The following is an 18,608-nucleotide window of genomic DNA, read 5'->3' on the forward strand; positions in this document are numbered from 1 at the left end:
GATAAAACATGTTGTCTGTGCTGGAGTGCAGTCTGTTTCTATAAATGTGAGATCTTTGCAGTCACAGACTGCAGGCTTTGTTAGCCTTTCCAGATCCTGAGCCAAAAATAAGCTGGTGAAACAGATGGGAAAGTGGGAAGCTGGAATTACTAGATGGGCAAAGTGAAAGTTTTTGGGTAATCTTAACTGCAAAGTTTTGTGCCTTAAGTGCTTCCTTTGAAATTAAAATGTATTTCTCCAATTCATTTGTATCTCTATACAATTTTTATGATTTTTTTACTGTAACCTTGATGTTAGAAGGTTTTGATATTTTGTGGTGCTTCTTTATGCTTTTCATGCAATTGCAGAAGTAAGTTTTTCAGAGATACTTCTTTTTTTTAAAGTTGGGGTTTTTTTAAGCACTAGAGAGTCCAACTCTTTATTTTCTGGTTGTCAATTTTGTTAGATGAAAAAAATGTAATTCTTTGTTTTCTTCAATTGAAAAATTACGGGAGTAAAGATTAGTGTCATCTTTTAGGATTCTATATTCATCTGATATAAATCTTAAAGAAATTGAGGAGCTGTTTGTGAGGAAAATACAAGAAAGCAACACCACTACTCTTCAGAACGCTCAAAAAAATGTAAATTGTCTTGGACAAAGCAAACTAACACCAGTTGATCAGAATACTCCAAGTGGAGCTGTGCAGAAAGAAGTTGGTTGTTTGTCTGGTATTGAGGAAGAAATTCCACAAGTAGTAATTGATGCAGAAAGCGACAAAACCACTGCAGGTAGGTTTGGAATTACACTTTTTTTTCTCTTTTTGTCTTTTAAATAATTGTTCAAATGCTTCTTCAGTTGTAAAAATGCAGACAAAGTTAAAGCTGTTGTTAGAGCAGAGCTGTCATGGATATTCTTTTCTCTGGCCCACCTCATTACCTCACCCTTTGAAGAAATAAATTGCTGCAGAAGTTAGGCAGGCACAATTCCCAGCCAATGGGTGGTGTAATAAATCTGGAATTGCCAGGCATCAGGCATGGTCATCACCATGTCCTGTCTTTTTCCTGGAATACAGTGATCTTCACTTCTCACCATGTGGAACTACAGCAGAGTATTTGTCTTGTTCTCCTTTCCTAGCAAATTGCACTGGTTCCACTGTTGTTCTGTAAGGCTTCTGGAACCTTTCAGGATCTTCCATACTACAGCTCTGAATGAAATAATACAAGGAAATGTTGAACTGCGTCTTCCCCAGAGGTGCAGGCTGCAACAGCCGTGTCAGTGACACAGGCTCAAGCAGCAGTTCTGTTCTGGGGGAGGCCTGGAGCACTGCATGACCCCAGACTTCCTCAGGCAACACTCCTCTGCAGTGCAGAGGTTCCAGACCTCTGCAGAAAAAATGAACTGGGTGCATAATCTTATGAAAGAGTAACTGTAGCATTTCTTCTGTAGATACCAAGTAGGGAGCATTGGTCAAGTTTCTGATCAGTCAAAATAAGTAAAAAGTAATGTTTGGAAAACTTTTCAAGGAAAATCCTAGCTTGAATATGCAGCAAGAAGAAATTTAATTATGTCAGATTCTTTTCAAATATTTTGTCTGTGTGCTGTCAGTAGTCTCTTGTATACCTGACAAAGTGAAAACAGCTTTTTCTCCCTATATGCAGGTAATTCCAAAGTAGAAACTGCATCTGTGTTAGGAGAAGACTTACTGAGGCTCTACAAGCAGTGCTGTTGTCCAGATATTAATATTTGCGTAGAAGGCAAAGATTTTCAAGCTCACAGGTACATAAGTATTTACAGTAAAGATTTTTTCTATCAATAACCATCTGGTATAAAATGCTGCTGTTACTCTATATCTACAGGAAGTTATTGCTGGTGCTGTTCCCTGTGAACTGTTACAGCTTTTAGGTCTTATGTGTGGAGTGGCTATACTTCGATACTAATGAATATAATTTATCATCAATAGCAACTATTTTGAAAACAACTGTATTTCCAGCACATCTAAGATTGCCACTTTAAACTCATATATTGAGTATATACTCATGGAAATACTTTTTTGCTGACTTTAAATATGTATGAAATACAAAATAATAAAAATAATCTGTGCTCTGTAAAGAAAAAAAGAATCTTCTAGTAAACTATTCAGTTATTAATGCTGAATACAATTTCCTTATAGGCAGAAAACTTCTAGAGTAGTAATTTTTGTTTTGGCTCTCCAGAATCTGGTTTTACTTTCATTATTTCAGTCATGTAGATGTAAAGATTGTCAGGAGCCTTGCACCAAAAGTCCAAGACCGTTTAAGAACTTTGGCTTATCGTACTCCTGTGGCTTGGGAAAGCAAATTGAAGTGTCAGTACCATTCCCTGTACCTTTGATGTAAATCTGTTTGCATTTGAGATGGCAAACTAGACAGCCTGTATTTTGTTCCCTTTGAGTATATTTATTGAGAGGGGCTATAAAAACCCTGCATTGCTTTTGTACTTTCTCAACACAAAACGGGGGGGTGGGGGAGGGCAGTTTATTACTGACATTACAATATCTTTATAGAAGATATATCACAGTTGTGTGAGTATTTGGATATATGCTACATTTTCAGAATGAAGTACAGTAAAGTTTGTTTCTTCTGGTCTACATTGTGTTCTCAGATAAATAAGTTTGAGAAACAAATGCTTTAATGCAGAAAAAAATAGTGCAACAAAGAGCTTCTATCAGCAGATCTTATTTAATTTAGGCCACTTACTGCCTGAAGCTATGTATCTAGTTTAACTAACATCAAAAAATACAGCAGTAAATCATAGAGAAAACAAGGATGTTCTGAAACAGGCACAGCACTTGAGCTTGTTCTAGCACTGTGTCATGTGAACAGCAGGAGGCAATGGGCATATGGCAATGGAACTTTCATTATCATTGTGGTGAAAGCACCAGAATTATTTACTTTGTGTAAGGGTCACTTTTTTAAGTTCTCAAACAGGAGAGTGGTTAGGCCCCCAGAGTCTCCCACCACTGTGGGAGAAGTTCCCATAGAAATAGTTCCTGTGAACTCCCAGCAGACTTTAGTGTTTGCTGGTTTGTGTCTTCCCAGTGTTGCATTCCTGCAGAGGTCTGCATGAAGCAAAACAGATTTGTTTGGTAATAAAACTGGCACTAACCATCACTGTAGGAAAGCACAGGTAAAATTATTTCAAAATAATTTGGTATCTTCATATATTTTATAATTACATGCTGATAAAATTTAAATTTTGGTACTGCATACTTATCCATATTCTGCTGAATACCTGTCTTATTTAAAATGACTGTTTTAAAAATTCACTCTAACTATGCCCTTGAAGTCGATTGATCACTGTTCATTACTAAAATCTATTTGAAACAGAATAAAAAAATGGAGATAAGGGTATTCCATATCTCTATGATGTTGTGTTATTTTATCTTACAAAAAAGAGATTGTGTGTGTACCCAGAATTTCAGACACTTTAAGTTAGGATGTAATGCCCGTTTATATGTGGACGTATTTCACTGAGATATGAAACATTCAGTAAAAGCTTCATTGTTATTATTTTTGCTGGATGACTCACAGGAGGAATGTGTAAGAAGTTTCTAATTTTAAAGTATTGAGACTTCTGAAGCAGGAGGAGTGAGATGAGAGAATACAGAATATAAAATGACTAGAAAAGAGACCATAAATAGTATTCTTCATGCTTCTTCCTACGCAAAATGAGAGTGCTCAGAAACATTTTGAGAGACAACAAATACATGTAACAGGATTCTCATGCCTAGTATAACCTTTTGCGTTTTCTGACACAGGAAACACATGACATAAGCTAATTTTATAAATAATAGGAAGCTTAGCAATTGTAATGAAAAAATTCTATGTATGAGAATATTATCTATTAAGATACATAAAGGCTAACCCTATAACTGGTGTGGATCTGGAAAACTGAAACCACAAAGCAGTTTTCATCCACTGTCTTCCTCTTTGCCACTGCACTTCCACCTTAAGAGTCCTTTTGCAAAGGTCTTCTTAACTGATATTTTGAAGACTGAGACTGGTAGAGATACTGAGCTACACAGACTGCAGCTCTGGGGTTTCTTTATTCTCTTTTATGGAAGTAGTAGTAAATTGAATTTGCCCTGTTATGGGCATTTATGCCTTTTAAATATTGAAAGACAGTAAATGTAAACAGAAGTAACTGACAGCTCCTGTTGTAAAAACACATCATATTGTCCCAGCATATATTAGCATGTTTTGTTTGACTTTTGGTAGGTAGAAAATTCTGAATACAAGACATTACATACTTACCATTTTGATAAATACACATTTTGTAATATAAGAAGAATTTAAGATATTCAGGATATAATTCTTTATAATGGGGCTGTATAAACTATTTATTTAATAACTCTGTTATTTACTCTTATTTGGTAAATAAAATAGGAGAAATAAATGTGAAATTTTTATATAAAGGAAGATGTTTGTGATAATCGATTTCCTCTGTGTGAATGTCAAAGTCATACTAAAAAGAAGCCTTAACTGAAAAATTTATAGAGTACTGTTTGTTTTTTTCTGTAGCATATTTTGAAATTCCAAACATACTGGGAGAAAAGGCATGCAGTACACCACTGACACCTTAATGCATAAAGGGCAAAGATTTAAGTCAACGTTATCGAAGAGTCTCATCATGAATATTTGTGTGTATTGGAATAATGTTTACTTTTTCTCTCTCAGGGCCATTTTATGTGCCAGATCTAGTTACTTTGCTGCTATGCTGAGTGGAAGCTGGGCTGAAAGCTCTCAAGAGCACATCACTCTTCAAGGGTAAGTGTTGTCTCTGCAAGTCGTGTGGGAGCAAAGGTAGGCAATTTACAATCACTGCAAATATGTAACAACTGTGCTGTGTACTGAGCGCTGAAGATTAATGTGCCTTGACACTTTTCTCCAGCCTGATACATTTTCTGAGTGCTGTTTTGACTTCAGGATGAAACTCTTTGTGTAGTGTATTTGTTAATATTGTCAGATGATTCAGAAAAGTCTTTTTCATCAGCAGAAGGGCACTAATCTTTGTGTGTAGAGTATGTTTTAGTATTCACAATCTACTTGAGAATTCTTCTCTTTCACTTCTTGTTGTACATGTCATGAAAAATACTGTGAGTGTCTGAACAACTTAATTTTCATACTTATGTGTACAATAAGTATATTTACAATGTAAAGATAAATAACATTTCCTAAATAGTGTTTAATTATGATATTCCAGCAGCATATACTAAATCAATTTTATCTAGTGGGCTTGTTTACCATGGCTTTTTGTGTGAGAATAATGGAGCTGTCACTGTAGGATGAATACTTAAGACTTCATAGATAAGCTGGGGACTGCCAGGTTCGTTCTTTTCAGTATGAGAAAACTCTATTGTAAAGTACATTCAATTTCCTTTAAAAGCCAAGGACTACTGATCCGTGTACATGTTAGCTTTTTTCTCAGGCATGATGTTGGCTGACTCAGTTTTCTTCAGAAAGAACTGTGTCCCTTAGCAGTTACACTTTGCAGCACTGTATGTGTTAATATAAAATCTCTTGGCCAAGTGATACTTTCTTAAATGCTCATTTTAGTTTCCTGTCAGTGCAATAATGCTGCTGCAAAATCAGAAAGGTTATCTGTTGATTTAGTTATAACTTCCAAATCCTTATAAAACAATATACTTGCAATTTAATTTATTCATTCATTTTTATGGTGTTTTAGAGGCTGATAATCACCAATTACTCTGGTGTTTACACTTCTCTCTTTGTAATCGATTTCTCTGTGGTTAAGAAATTTTCATCCTTATTTTTCACTACAGGCATTCTCCTAAGAAGTACTAAATCCTTATATGAGACTATTCTCATGCCACTGTCTCATAATTTCTGTTATTATGAGTTGTATGCATAGTTTACCTTTTCCAGTTCACTTTTCTGCTTAGTGCTGGTTTCTTTGCTGTCTTCTACAACATTTATAAATGAAGTACATATGGCTTATTCTGAAATAATGAAAATTCTGCTTAAGGTAACAGCTGTCAAGACTGTGGGGAAACTCCTTCTCTCTGACTTCATGGCTGTTGTGTGTACTGCTATACAGGGAGACAGCTGTGCTGATTTTGCTTCTTTGCATGTTGCAATACTGGATTTTTTCCTTTGGATTTTAGTCATCAGTGTCAATTGCTTAAACATGTCTAATGTTTTAAAGGGTCTTAGCTCTGCATGAATATTCCATTTACACTAATGCACACAGCATTTGTGGGTGCTGAAGATTGCACACAAGAATGTATGGACAAGGAAGTGTTGCTCAGGTCATGTCCATCACTGAGGCACTCTGTGCCTCTCTGCATTTGGATGCTGGGACTGTGAAAAGATGCAAACACTGCTGGGAAGGACAGCCAGCTTCCTTAATCTGAATAAAGACTTTCTGACTATTCTGAGTAACATTTCTACTTAGCATTGTAATAAAACTATTAAATGTATTTTTAGTGTTGCAAAAACAAATCATAAAATAGAGACTTAGAGTAATTATTATAATAAAACAATTTAAAAATAGATAGTTACTTGATAGTTATTGCTAGTTAAGAGCTTGGCCATGGTGAAAACATCCTTCTTCCATATTATCAGTACAAATAATATAGTTATTAATATTAGTCTGCTTATTACTTATTTTTAAAGATCTAAAGTGTTAGAAAGTTTCAGCAAGTCTGTTGAGTACCTAAATTCACCCCCAGTGTAGTCAATTTAGATAGCTTTGCATTGCAAAATCTCATTGCTTTAATTTTATCAATCATTTGCCTTCCATTCACAGAGCAGCTGGATGATGTATCAGCTTTTTGACCAACTTCTTTGGCTAAGAAATGTGATGCATTTTATTACGGGCATGTCTTTATTTGTATTTTTGAATTCTTTTTTGCAGCATAAGCCATACAGAAATGAATGTGGTCTTGCATTTTATATATGGAGCTATTTTGGACTTTCCAGAGGAAGTTGATGTTGGGTATATGTCAAATTTTATTATTTTTTTCTTTTAGTTTGTGCTTGTTTGCTTGTTCTATATTTTCTCAATTAAAAGTCAAAAGGAAAACTCCAAAAATAAAGCTGTTGAAGAAATCTTATTTTTTTGACAGCTATTGGAAAAGGTGTGCCAGCAGGTTTTGGAGTACTCTGTGAGAGTGAAAAGCAGGATGATGTTTTATACCAAAATAATTCTCAATTTGCCTGTACCTTCCTTTTAGTTTTCAGAATAATACATGTGATATATTATGTGATAATATATACAATGTGTGATAGTATATAACAGCTAATATTTTAAATTTAAATTTTAAATTTTGAATAATTACTGAGGTGATGAGAAGGCTAAGTAGTTAGTCTCAGATCCATGAAAGGTGATATAGGAACCAATGTAAACGTTGGCATTTTCTTCTGGAGTAGTTTTTAATCACAGTTTTATACATAATCATGTATTAGTGAAGTAAATTCTGAAATTTGTGAATTATCTTCTGAAATCATATATATATATTAGGTGACAAACTCTGCCAGTAAAGACTGAAATGCTACAATTTCCTAAAAATATGGAGCTGTTTATAGTACGTCCCAATATCAGTGTTTAGCTAAGGAATTGATATAGAAAATAAAATTACGGTATTAATATATAAAATAATTAATAGTTTGCTCGCTCTGCTTTTTAAGAATGCCATCAATAACATTTTCTGTAATCATGGAAAAAATGTACAAAATTCTTGTACTCTGCTGGCACAAGTATTTTTTCATTTGATATCCTTAAAATGGAGAAACTGAGAGTCTTGTAAACAGTTTCTCAGCTAGTGACAGAGGCTTGTTTTTATACAGGCTGAACTTGATGGCTGGGAGATTATCAATAGGTCAATATATTTCTGCTTTGAAGATTATTCTTTGGCAAGTGTCACACTTGGTTATCAGTCTCTTTCTGCAGTAAATTCTGACTGAAACAAGAAGTGAAGTTAGCATGTAAATTGTCCTGTAAGGAAAATATATCACATATATATATATGCACACATATGTATCACAAGGATTGTTTGATTGCTGTCACTGCTGCTCTCTCTTTAGTCGCATGTTGGGCATTGCAGACATGTATGGGCTGGATGGATTAAAGGAAGTAGCTATCTACATTTTGAAAAGAGATTACTGCAATTTCTTCCAAAAGGTACGTCACTTCTCACGTGAGTACAGAGCCTGAGGATTTCAAATCTATGACTTAACATTAATCCTAGTGACAAGATATGTAAGAAGTACGTGATCAAGGTGTTGGCTGAAGTCAACAGTCCCCGTTCTCAGGTGTGAACCTGGGGTAGATGGTGGGAGTAAGATCTGTGATCTCATCCCCTGTTTATAGATACTTGGAAACCCAGCTGATTAAAAGCAGTATTCTACATGATTAATTCCATGTATTAAATTACACTGAGTATAGTTTAATATGTGCTATTGTAAATGTAACTGTTCTTGGTGGGCATGTGGAAAGGCTATATATTTGCATATCTTGTTTCATGGGCATATATTTAGAAAAAAAGTCTGTTCAATTAAAATTGGTTTAAAAACAAGCACCTGCTTAGAGCTGAGCATTTTCAGGCATTAGGCTCATGGGGCAGAATCCTACTTTACTGACATGTGGAAATAGATGACTGCATAGAGGCAAACAAACTTAGAGTGGCAGCTGACATTACTTCTGAATCTTTGAACTGAAGATTTTGTACTTTTGTATGGTTTCTGTAATTCAGAATATACAGTAATTGTGATGATTTTCTAACAACTCTAGCCTGTTCCTGGCAAACAGCAGCCTGTCCTGGAATGCATGGCTATTGCTCATTCATTGGGAGTGGAAAATCTATATGCTGCTTGCTTGAAGTAAGTAAAATAAAATAAAATTGGTTTTAGTTTTTCTTTAATTTATTTATGTTGAAATTATTTTATTTTGCAAGATAGGGTCTATTTTGGCATATGAAACATTTGCATTTTAAACGTTTTTTCTTCACAATACTTTAGAGATATCACTTATGCTAGCAAGTGAAGATAGAACATTTTTCATCTTCCTTACCTAAGAATGGCTCTCTTTTCAACAGATGGGTAGGAAAACATTTTGCAAGATGTTTTTCAGAGAAAAGCTTTGCCAATTTACCTACTGAACTTCAGAACAATTGTCTTGTTATGTTGATTAACTCTTTGGTAAGTAGTGTGCTTTGTATAAAAATACAGCAATGCAAATTCTTTCCTTATTTAGCTGTACAATGTAATTTAAGAGATAATAAATGCAGTATCTTAAATCTGTAGTACATTTATACTATGTAAAAGTTCCAATTAAAATAACAATTTTTAAAACTATTTTGATGTGAAATGTCATTGTTATGCTTCATGACACACAGTCCTCCATAATAATAGAAAATATGTTTATGAAACACAGCTTGGACATCATAGTGCAACATTATGGAAGTGTTCAAGGCCAGATTGGATGGGGCTTTGAGAAACCTGGTCTAGTGGAAATCCAGCAAGGAGGATAGGATTAGAGGGCCTGTAAGGTCCCTTTCAACCCAGGCCATCCTCTGATTCTCTGATTATATATTTGGATAGTGAGGAACAGGAGATCACTGTATCAATTTCTGTGTTACATGGTAGCATACATCATTTGTGATTGCCTTTTCATCTTTACCTGTATTCTAATTTGGAAAAAATTGACCTTTTTTTTCAGACCTCAGGTGGTCACTGACTATTTGTTTACAGGCAGACTGGCTTTGCAAAAATAAAGTAGCACTATAGTATCCATATCTCTTACTTCTCAGATAGTACTACACTGGTCCCCCCCAAAGCTCAGCTTTCATTTTTTGTGGCACTTACTTACATTGTTCTAATTTAGACCTGCCTAAATTTAAGTATTTTCTAATTGTATTTCTGGATAAAGCTGTGCTCAGAGCAGACTTAAGGTAACTGATTTGAACTAGACCTGTTAACAGAAATTCGGTGAAGTACTCAGCCTGTAAACATGCTGAATTGTAACAGATACATGAAAAGTATGTAGAAATAAAGGTAAATCTGTAGAGCTGCTGCCAACCATGACTGTCTATGTAGGTAGTTCTAATGTGGATTGTCACAGACAAAATGTAATCTAACTAGCTCAGGTAACATTCACAGCATGATTTTGGTGTGACATCTCCTATATCTCACGCTGAAGTCCCTGTCTCCATGTCTATGTTACTGTGTTAGCCAAACTAAATAGCTCCAGTGTGGCCATGCACACTGTCAAACATAGCTCTGGTTCAACAGTTGCACTCTGGAATGGTTCTGGCCAACAACTACCCCTTGCTGAAAGGACTGTGAAGCCTTTTTGGGACTGGTTTTTCAGGACTTGTGTGAAGAAGCACTTAAAATGCTGAGGCCAGCAGGTCAGTTAGGAGTGGCAGCTGCAACTGCATATTCAAGTGAAGGCCTGAAAAAGGACAGATTTCAGGGCTAAGTGCCTTTACGTTAGATAGCAGGTAAAGGTTCTTCCCCAGGGGGTGTTTGGGCACTGGAAGAGCTCCCCAGGGCAGTGGTCACAGCACCAACCTGACAGAGTTCAAGAAGTGTTTGGACAATGCTCTCAGGCACATGGTGTGACTCTTGGGGACGGTGCTGTGCACAGCCAGGAGTTGGACTCGATGATCCCTGAGGGTACCCTCCAGCTCAGCTGTGATTCTGCAATCAAGAGAAGCTTGAGAATATGCATAGTTATAAAACCTCAACAGTTCTACCACAATGCATAAACCTAACAGAACAAAGATGGCAGTTATAATACATGGAATATATTAGATATCAGGAATATGTCTAGTTAATCTCAAGATGCTGGGTGTTCTGCCACTATATTGTATTGTATTGTTCCTAGAATATATACATAGCAATGTGTGTGTCATACATTGCATAAAACTTGAGAAGTTTTAAGTAACATTTTCAGATCTAGATCAGTTCATTCTGATCTACAGCTGTTCATAGTTAAACCACCACCCACTTGCCACTCCAGACTACCTCAGGTGTGTACTGTAGCTATGAGCATAAGTAGACACAGTTCTAGCTTCTTCTCTAGGTCCCTGTGCAACATTATTGGGACAGGTGAAAGGTAAATGTTCAGGCCTTCCTTCCCCTTATTCTAGTAAATAAAGATGCTGTGGATACAGTTTGTGTTGAAATACATTTGCTACCTTGCCAGCATTTGCAGAACAGTCATGGCACTGTGGTACTTGGTACTGCCCTGTTGTGTACCCAGCTTCTCTGGAAGGTTTTTGCTCTTTGTACTAAAATGGGTTTTACTTCCCATATTAATGATTTAAAATTGGTGTTGGTGTGTCTTGGCAAGATTCACTGGTATTTTATGGACTGAAGTCTTGAAAGCATCTAGAGTTACAAAATTAAACAATAAAGCATAAGCCTGTTCTGCCCAGAGAATGCTTCTGGTGAGCATTCCTTTCAGTGTTTAAGACACCCATTCCAAAAACTTGTGGAATTCCCAGGGGAGTTTTTCACAATCTGCAAAAATGCTTTAAGCCTGCTTGAGGGATGAAGAAGAAAAGGTCTGACATTAATTTTGCAGGGGCTGTTGTATGATTTACAGTCCTTTTTCTCTGCTGCTAGAGTTCTCTGCTGTAAAACTTTTAACAGTTATACCCAGTTAAACAATATAATTCTGCTGATCCTTTCATTTACTGATGCTAGAAGTGTAAAACCTAGTTAACGTGACAGCCCTTTAGAGGACAAAAAAGATGCAAAGAAAAGGAGATTGTTGGTGGGAAAATCCCCAGGAAACCACAATGATGAACAGAGAAACATTAAAATGGAAGTGCTATTTAAAGCACTGCCCAGGTGCTTTATGTGTGTATATCCCTGATGTCTCAACTTCATGCAAGAAAATTACTGGTTTTAGATAATTAAAGTGGACTCTACTTTAAAATGGTTAGGAAAAAAGTACAGTAAGAGAAGTAAAATTCAGTTAGAACCACTTCTACAAAGTGCTGATTTAATTAGAAGTCAATGAAGGCATTTAATATTTCACTGGAAGTGTCTAATGGGAGTAAATGCTTATTGCCTTGTGAGCAGGGGTTGAATTCGAGACAATTCAAAAAGCTTGTAATTGAGTCCATTGGGAGCAAAATCAAACCATAAGCATATATGTAATTGTTAATTTACATGATCTGCAGAGAAGCAAACTGACTTTGCCCAGAGATGAGTAAAATAATTTTAAAATATATTTTAACAATGCACGGTCAGATTTTCTCTTTTAACTATAATATGCACAAAGAAGGTACTCGCTGCTTTCTAACTTGCATAGGACAAATGTGATTGTGATCTGAATTTGCAGTAGGTGTTTTTGTGTCAAATATTTATCTGAAATGTTGCTTTTTCAAGTGTTAATGCATAATTTATCAGTGTCCTGCTAGTTCATGTTGAATAGAGCTTTCAGGCCATTCTAATGTGGATAACCATAAATTCCAAGTTCTTTTCAAGTGATGTGTTAGCCAGTAGAAGTTGCCCTCAGGTACTGTGCTGATGCAGTGCATGAAAAACCAAAGACACAGATGAGGATAATAAATATTCTCAAATCTGTTTGTATGTGTGAAATGTAACTAGAAATGTAACAGTTACTTTTCTTTGAGAAACTTTACACAACAAAGAGAGTAAGTTCAGTTAAAACTCCGTCTGAGAAGACAAATATTTGTTGTCTGACTCCTTTAAATAAAGCAAAAGGATTCATAATTACAAAAAAAGTTTTGTCTTTATCCTGAATGCTAGGCCATCCACACTCACCTAAAACCTCAACTTAACAGTTTTATTCAAGAATTTATTACATCTTTCAGTGACCTGTGATCTTTTTCTCTATTCAGCTTCTCCAGCTAACATTTGCCTTATTTTCTTCAGGACTGCAGTATAATGACAGAGTCGAAAAAATGTAATAAAAGCTATTGAAAACTACTACCTAACTTCAGGTTTCTTTTTCTGCTTTAGGTTCAAAGGCATGTATAATATTAAGAAGTATAAACCCCAAAATTTATTTAGTTAGGGGAAATAATGGCATAGTTGGATCCTTGTGTAAAAGCTTAGTATCTGAACAGACGCTATTTTACAATCAGCAATTCTTGAGGTAATTGCTTGGCAACAGGCTAATTTCTGTTTCTGTTTCAAGAACCACAAGAATGCAGCTTCCCGTCTGATGGAGAGTGACCGGCTGATCAATAGCCTTCCCCGAGTGAAATGGACAGAGGCAGCTGTGGCCTTGGCATCACGGCTGCATGAGGAATGTGTAACCTTTATTGTTGCAAACTTCCTACACGTAGTACAAAATGAAGGCTTCTCTGTTTTGTTGCAGGTAAAGTGCCCTCAAGTTCTTATATGCTTTCAAATAAATTGAATTATATCACATTTTGTAAAGTTTAGGCTGCTAAGTTACCAAAAGAGTTTCAGCTTTTCTTTGAAGTACAGTTCTATGGAAAAAACAAACCAAAAAACCAAACTTGGGCAGAGCTAAGATTTTTGGGGAGGTAGGTTTTTTCAGGTTTGTTTTAAAGCATGTAAATGCTTTGATACACAGGGCTAGTACTTCGTTCAGGTTACGTGCTTCAGTTAAGCAAAAGTTGCAACTGATTTAGAGGGAAGTTTCTGTGTTGCAAAAAGTATAGATACCAGTTTCAAAAAAGCTTTCAGACCCCTGGAGTAACAGCGTGGATTTACAAGATTATGAGCATGAGCAGTGGACTCAAATTCTACTGATTTGTGTTGCAAGTTGCACCAGTGTGGCAATGCTGCAGGTTCTGGTGTGAGCTTACCTAGTCATCCAGCCAGTTCATTTCTCCTGTGAAATATGGTTTTTAATATGTACAGAGGAGTGAAAAAAAGAAAGAGGGAAATGTCAAAACACTGTTTGCCTTTGGATCCTGAGCTGCACGGGGCTGTAAATGCATCAGTGTGCTTGTTCCTAAAATCTCTGTAAATGAGCGAGGCCTTAGGATAATTTGCTAGAGAGGGGTGGGGTTACAGAATGGATATAAAAGAAGATGCTCAGCTTTGGAATACCTCCTGCACAGCTTGATAGCAGATCCTCTCTGCTCAGTAATGTTTTCGCATACAAAGTACACGCTTTTGTTTTAAACGACTCTCTTTTGTTGTTTCCTCAGGCACAGGCAATGAGCAGTGAACCTGATCTTCTAGAACTAATTTTCAATGCAATTGAAAAAAGCATTAATAATGAAAATAGCTGCTTTCTTCTTGTAGCAGTCGATATGTTGCTGGACTCCACAAATGTGAAAGAGATGGTAGGTTCTTCAGTGCAGTATTTGTAGAAAAACTGTTCTGGTACAGTTTCATGTCATGGTTCAAATCAGATGATACGGTGTGAGCTCAGATGCTCAGTCATGTAACTGGCGTCATACAGAAAAGCATCTGCATAAATCCAAGGTCCTTTTGGAAGCACTGAAAATGTTGGCATTTGTTTACTTTAAAAAGAAACCCCATCCTGGCAATCAAAAAATTCCCATGTATTACTGAAAATGCAAGTCCTATGGGCAGCACTTCCCTATTGATCTTTACTATCACTTTAAATTTGTGATAAGAGAAAAACTTAGCAAAATGTTGCATTACCTGAAACCTACAGGGGAAGAGAGCTTATTGTCTTCCTCCCTAAATATTTCCCCCGCTCTTTGTGAAGGCCACAGGTACATTTGCTTTTGTTTAAACTGTCCTCTAAAGCAAGGACTAACACTTAATCCAGTGTGTGTTTTTTGGATTGGGTGGAGGTGTCAGGCTCCATGTGTGTAACATATCGTGTATATTCACACAGTCTAAATAATGACATTTAAGCTGTGGTTGACTAATGCTGGGAACAATTCATAAATAGTATGACAAAGAATAAAAAATAAATGAAACATTAATTAGTACAATCTGGTGCTATTATAGATTTACTTGGTCAAAGCAATGAAAATTTAATCAAATACATTATTTTTCCCTGGAGTATTTGACCTTGTTGTGACACAGCTGACAGTGAAGAGCTATTGTGGGGTTCATTTAAAAAAAAAAAAAGAAAAGGAAAAAAAAGAGCAATGAGTGCAATGTAATGTTTACCAGTGCTGTAATTTGTAGGTTTTAAACTATAGAAAAAATCACGGTGGTGGGCAATAATCCTTCAAAACCAGTATCTCCATCTACCAGACCGTTATAAAATATAAGTGATGACATCATTGATCTAGCTTAGGGAGTAAGTAGATTCTGAAAGGAATAATGACTGGTTGCTATGACAATATGCCCCTCGCCAGCTGCTGATTTGTTACTCGAACACAGGGTTTTACGTGCAAGATCCAGGCGCTGCGTGATAAGCTCTGGCTCTTCCTGGTTCAGTCTTTTTATGCTGTTCGTCACACAGAGGGCTGGAAGCTGATGAGGCCAGACCATCAACAGAAAATACAAGCAGGTATGTCTGGCATCAAACGACATTAGAATTTTTTAGCAATCTGTTTAGTGGATACATTGCAGATGGAATTGTGGAGCCTGATACAAATTAAAGCAAAATTTGTGCTTCTTTGTGTTTTGAAGTGGTGTTTTAGAATAGAAGCATGATAGCATGCCTAAGCTAGTTTCAGACATGGGAATCACTAAGTCATTTTCTGTGAAGAGTTTTCCCTGCTTTTCTTTTTAGGAGTATATATGATAGAAGGCCCCCACCCCTACCATCATGTAGATGGATTCTGTTCTTATTTACAGCTACTCTAAATTACTGAAAACACTGCAGTGGGATTAAAAACCTGATCTGCCTCGTTTTTAAGGAGATAAGAGCTGTGGATGAATTCAATTTGCACAAAGCAGATTATCTGTTCCATGAATTCCGCTCCTGCCCTTTATCATTTTCTCCATGCTGTATAAATATTGCTCGTCTCTTGCATAATGCTCAGCCTGTGCACTGTGAGCAAATGCAGATAGCTGGGCTCCTGGCTGGCTGGCATTGTGATCCTGTGTGTGCTGCTGCAGAGAGCCCCCAAGGAGCTGCATGGTGTGCTCTCAACATTTTAACAGGCAGCACTTCCAACAAAACCGAGTTTTTGTTCTGAATGCTCCTTTGTTTTGAAGTACACGAGGATTCAGAGGATGTGGAGCTGATGATGGAGTTCAGGTTATGGTTTAATATTAGCTTTGACAGTACAGTGTTGTAAAAGAAAAGGATGTTAAATACTTCTCTGAATTCAAATCACTTTTGATTCAAAGGAGACGTGAACATTTAATGTCCTTTTTATTAAAGATTTTAGTAGCAAGGATATAATAGTTATAAAAATGTTTATGCCTAGAGGCAGATGAAAATTTTATTCTACAATTATGTGCTGAAAGATGCAGTGACAGTCTTTCTAAGCATGATTTAGGGATGTAGTCAAATAATATCTCATACTACTCTGTGAAACAGGGATAGGATTTCTTCTTGATTATAAAATCCTTCAGAAGTGGAGGAGTTGGCTTTAGAAAAAAGGGTGGGTTCTGATTTGGGGTGGTTTACTTTTAAGATGATCATGTTTCTATTGTGAATGATGGTTTGGCTACTTTATACTATTGCTTTCAATAGAAAAAAAATATTTAAAATCAAGGTATGTCTTGATTTTCCAAACTCTTATCTTGCCAAAAACTGTTTTGTTTTCTTTTAGGCTAAATTCTGACTGAAGTTGCATACATTTTATATATGAAAAGGTTGAAATGTTTTCATGAATTATCTGGTTTTAGTTACAGGCAAAGTGATCGTACAGTATTGATAGACAAATTTTAATCCTCGGGTGAAATATATCTAGGATAACTTAGATCAACTTTCATCTTAAAGGTTTCTGGTGGTGGCTTTTCTCCTAGAAATATAGCCTATATAGATTTAGAAGGCTATAACAGAGGAGGAAAAATGCCAAAATAAGAGAGATTATATTGTGGTTTTTTTCATTTACAACCTGTCTTGTGTTTTCTTAGGCACAAGTTTATAAGGATTTTGTCTTAATATATTGGTATGTATTAATATGCAGAGTCACTGCTAGAAAAAGGATTAGATCCCTGGGGTGCCATTTTCAGCATACCTTTTGTGTGATTTTTAGAGACCTATATAAAAATTATTTTTAGTATCTTTATTAAGAATTCAGCAGAATTTTTGTATTATACATACAAAAAATGTTTCTATGTATAGTACCTCAGAACATGAGGCACTGAATGCCTAAATTTTTAATACATTTTTTGCAAAACCTTTTTTCCAGCTGAAATATGAATACAGACATAAATGAAAGCTATTCATTTTGGGCCTGTGCAGTGTATATAAATATCTCTTTTGTATTCTACAAGTGCAATTGATTTAAAAGCTTTGTTGAAAACTGCTTTCCTTCCAGAGTACATCAGATAAAAAAAAGGCATTCACTGCCTGAAAACTCCACATGACAATCACAGGAATAATTCTCATGACATTATGCTGCATGCTATCTGAAGAGGCACTATGACCTTAATGTGTACATTTAAGTATTTTGGCTTTGCTAATTTTGAAAACTAATATCATTTACTGTAATGCAATTAATCTTTATGTAGTATAAATAAATAACTTATAATTAACAATACACTTAAAAGCTATTAGTACTCTAAATTTGAAGGTATCTTTTTGTAAATTTTGTACACTTTCAAAGGTCTCAGTGCACTGCTAGCATTAAATGAATTGAGCTTGGATAAACAAAAGTCTCACTATGGACATGGGGAAACAGAAGAGTTAAGTAACTTGCTTATGGCATGTGATGTCATTACAGATCCCACTTTTTTTTGTTCCAAATGTAAAACCATGTATTTCCACTTAACATTTGCCATGTCACCAAAATTAGCCTTTCTAAAGTAAGTCAGGACCCAAAGAAGTGCTTTCTGATTTCACATGATGTTAAGTGAGTAGGCTGGCTTGATTTCTGTCCCCCTTCTTTCCTGCCAAACAGTGAAGAAACTGCTTGTTCCTTTTACAGCTGCATTTGACAAGGGTGATGACCGAAGACTTGGCAAAAAACCTGTATTCACCAGTTCTCAGGTAAGCATTTATATCCAAACATTTAAACATTCAGATAATCGCAAACAAAACTATTTCCATTGTTTTTTTAAATTAATACTTATTTTTCATATTGCTTAATAGAACTTATTTTTGAAAAATCTGTATTTTCTTGTAAACTGTTTCTGCAGGATCAGTAATGTTGATTACTGGAAACATCTTAGGACTCAGACTGTGTTCTGCGACATTTTCAAACAGATAAGCTCAAATAAAAGGCAGGAATTTGTGTTCAGCACCTCACATTCCTCTCTTGCTACATAATGAAACTCATCTGCTTCCCAGAGCACATGGTTTGCTACTGAGCTAATGAACCTCTGCTATTATTACAAGCCACCACAACACTGAGTCTGTTACACTCTCTGCTCTGAAAAATATTTATTAGTGCCCTCAATAACTCAAAAAATTCTTCTTACTTAAGCAGACACTAATAATATAAATTGGTAAACATTACAGTACTTTGTCCAAAATAAAAGTGAAATTCAGGCATTTCTGTCTCCTCTACATAGAGAAGTATTTTAATATTCTTGAAAGCCAGCAAACTGAGCTAAAATATGTG

The 18,608-nt window shown here is 35.8% G+C and overlaps 1 protein-coding gene across 1 annotated transcript in view; it reads left to right on the forward strand.

The window, feature by feature from the left end:
• Nucleotides 1–1,626: 1,626 nt before the first annotated feature.
• BTBD8 (BTB domain containing 8) overlaps nucleotides 1,627–18,608 on the forward strand; it is a 31,389-nt gene continuing 14,407 nt past the window's right edge. The window contains exons 1-10 of the mRNA XM_014884144.2: nucleotides 1,627–1,756; nucleotides 4,696–4,785; nucleotides 6,896–6,976; nucleotides 8,065–8,161; nucleotides 8,771–8,859; nucleotides 9,075–9,177; nucleotides 13,157–13,339; nucleotides 14,145–14,282; nucleotides 15,304–15,433; nucleotides 17,973–18,034. Of these exons, the coding sequence (XP_014739630.2) occupies nucleotides 4,733–4,785; nucleotides 6,896–6,976; nucleotides 8,065–8,161; nucleotides 8,771–8,859; nucleotides 9,075–9,177; nucleotides 13,157–13,339; nucleotides 14,145–14,282; nucleotides 15,304–15,433; nucleotides 17,973–18,034 (936 nt within the window). The 5' untranslated portion in view covers nucleotides 1,627–1,756; nucleotides 4,696–4,732. The remainder of the gene's footprint in view (nucleotides 1,757–4,695; nucleotides 4,786–6,895; nucleotides 6,977–8,064; nucleotides 8,162–8,770; nucleotides 8,860–9,074; nucleotides 9,178–13,156; nucleotides 13,340–14,144; nucleotides 14,283–15,303; nucleotides 15,434–17,972; nucleotides 18,035–18,608) is intronic.

Source organism: Sturnus vulgaris, chromosome 9 (assembly GCF_052056855.1).
Source record: "Sturnus vulgaris isolate bStuVul1 chromosome 9, bStuVul1.hap1, whole genome shotgun sequence".
NCBI classification, from domain to species: Eukaryota; Metazoa; Chordata; class Aves; order Passeriformes; family Sturnidae; genus Sturnus; species Sturnus vulgaris.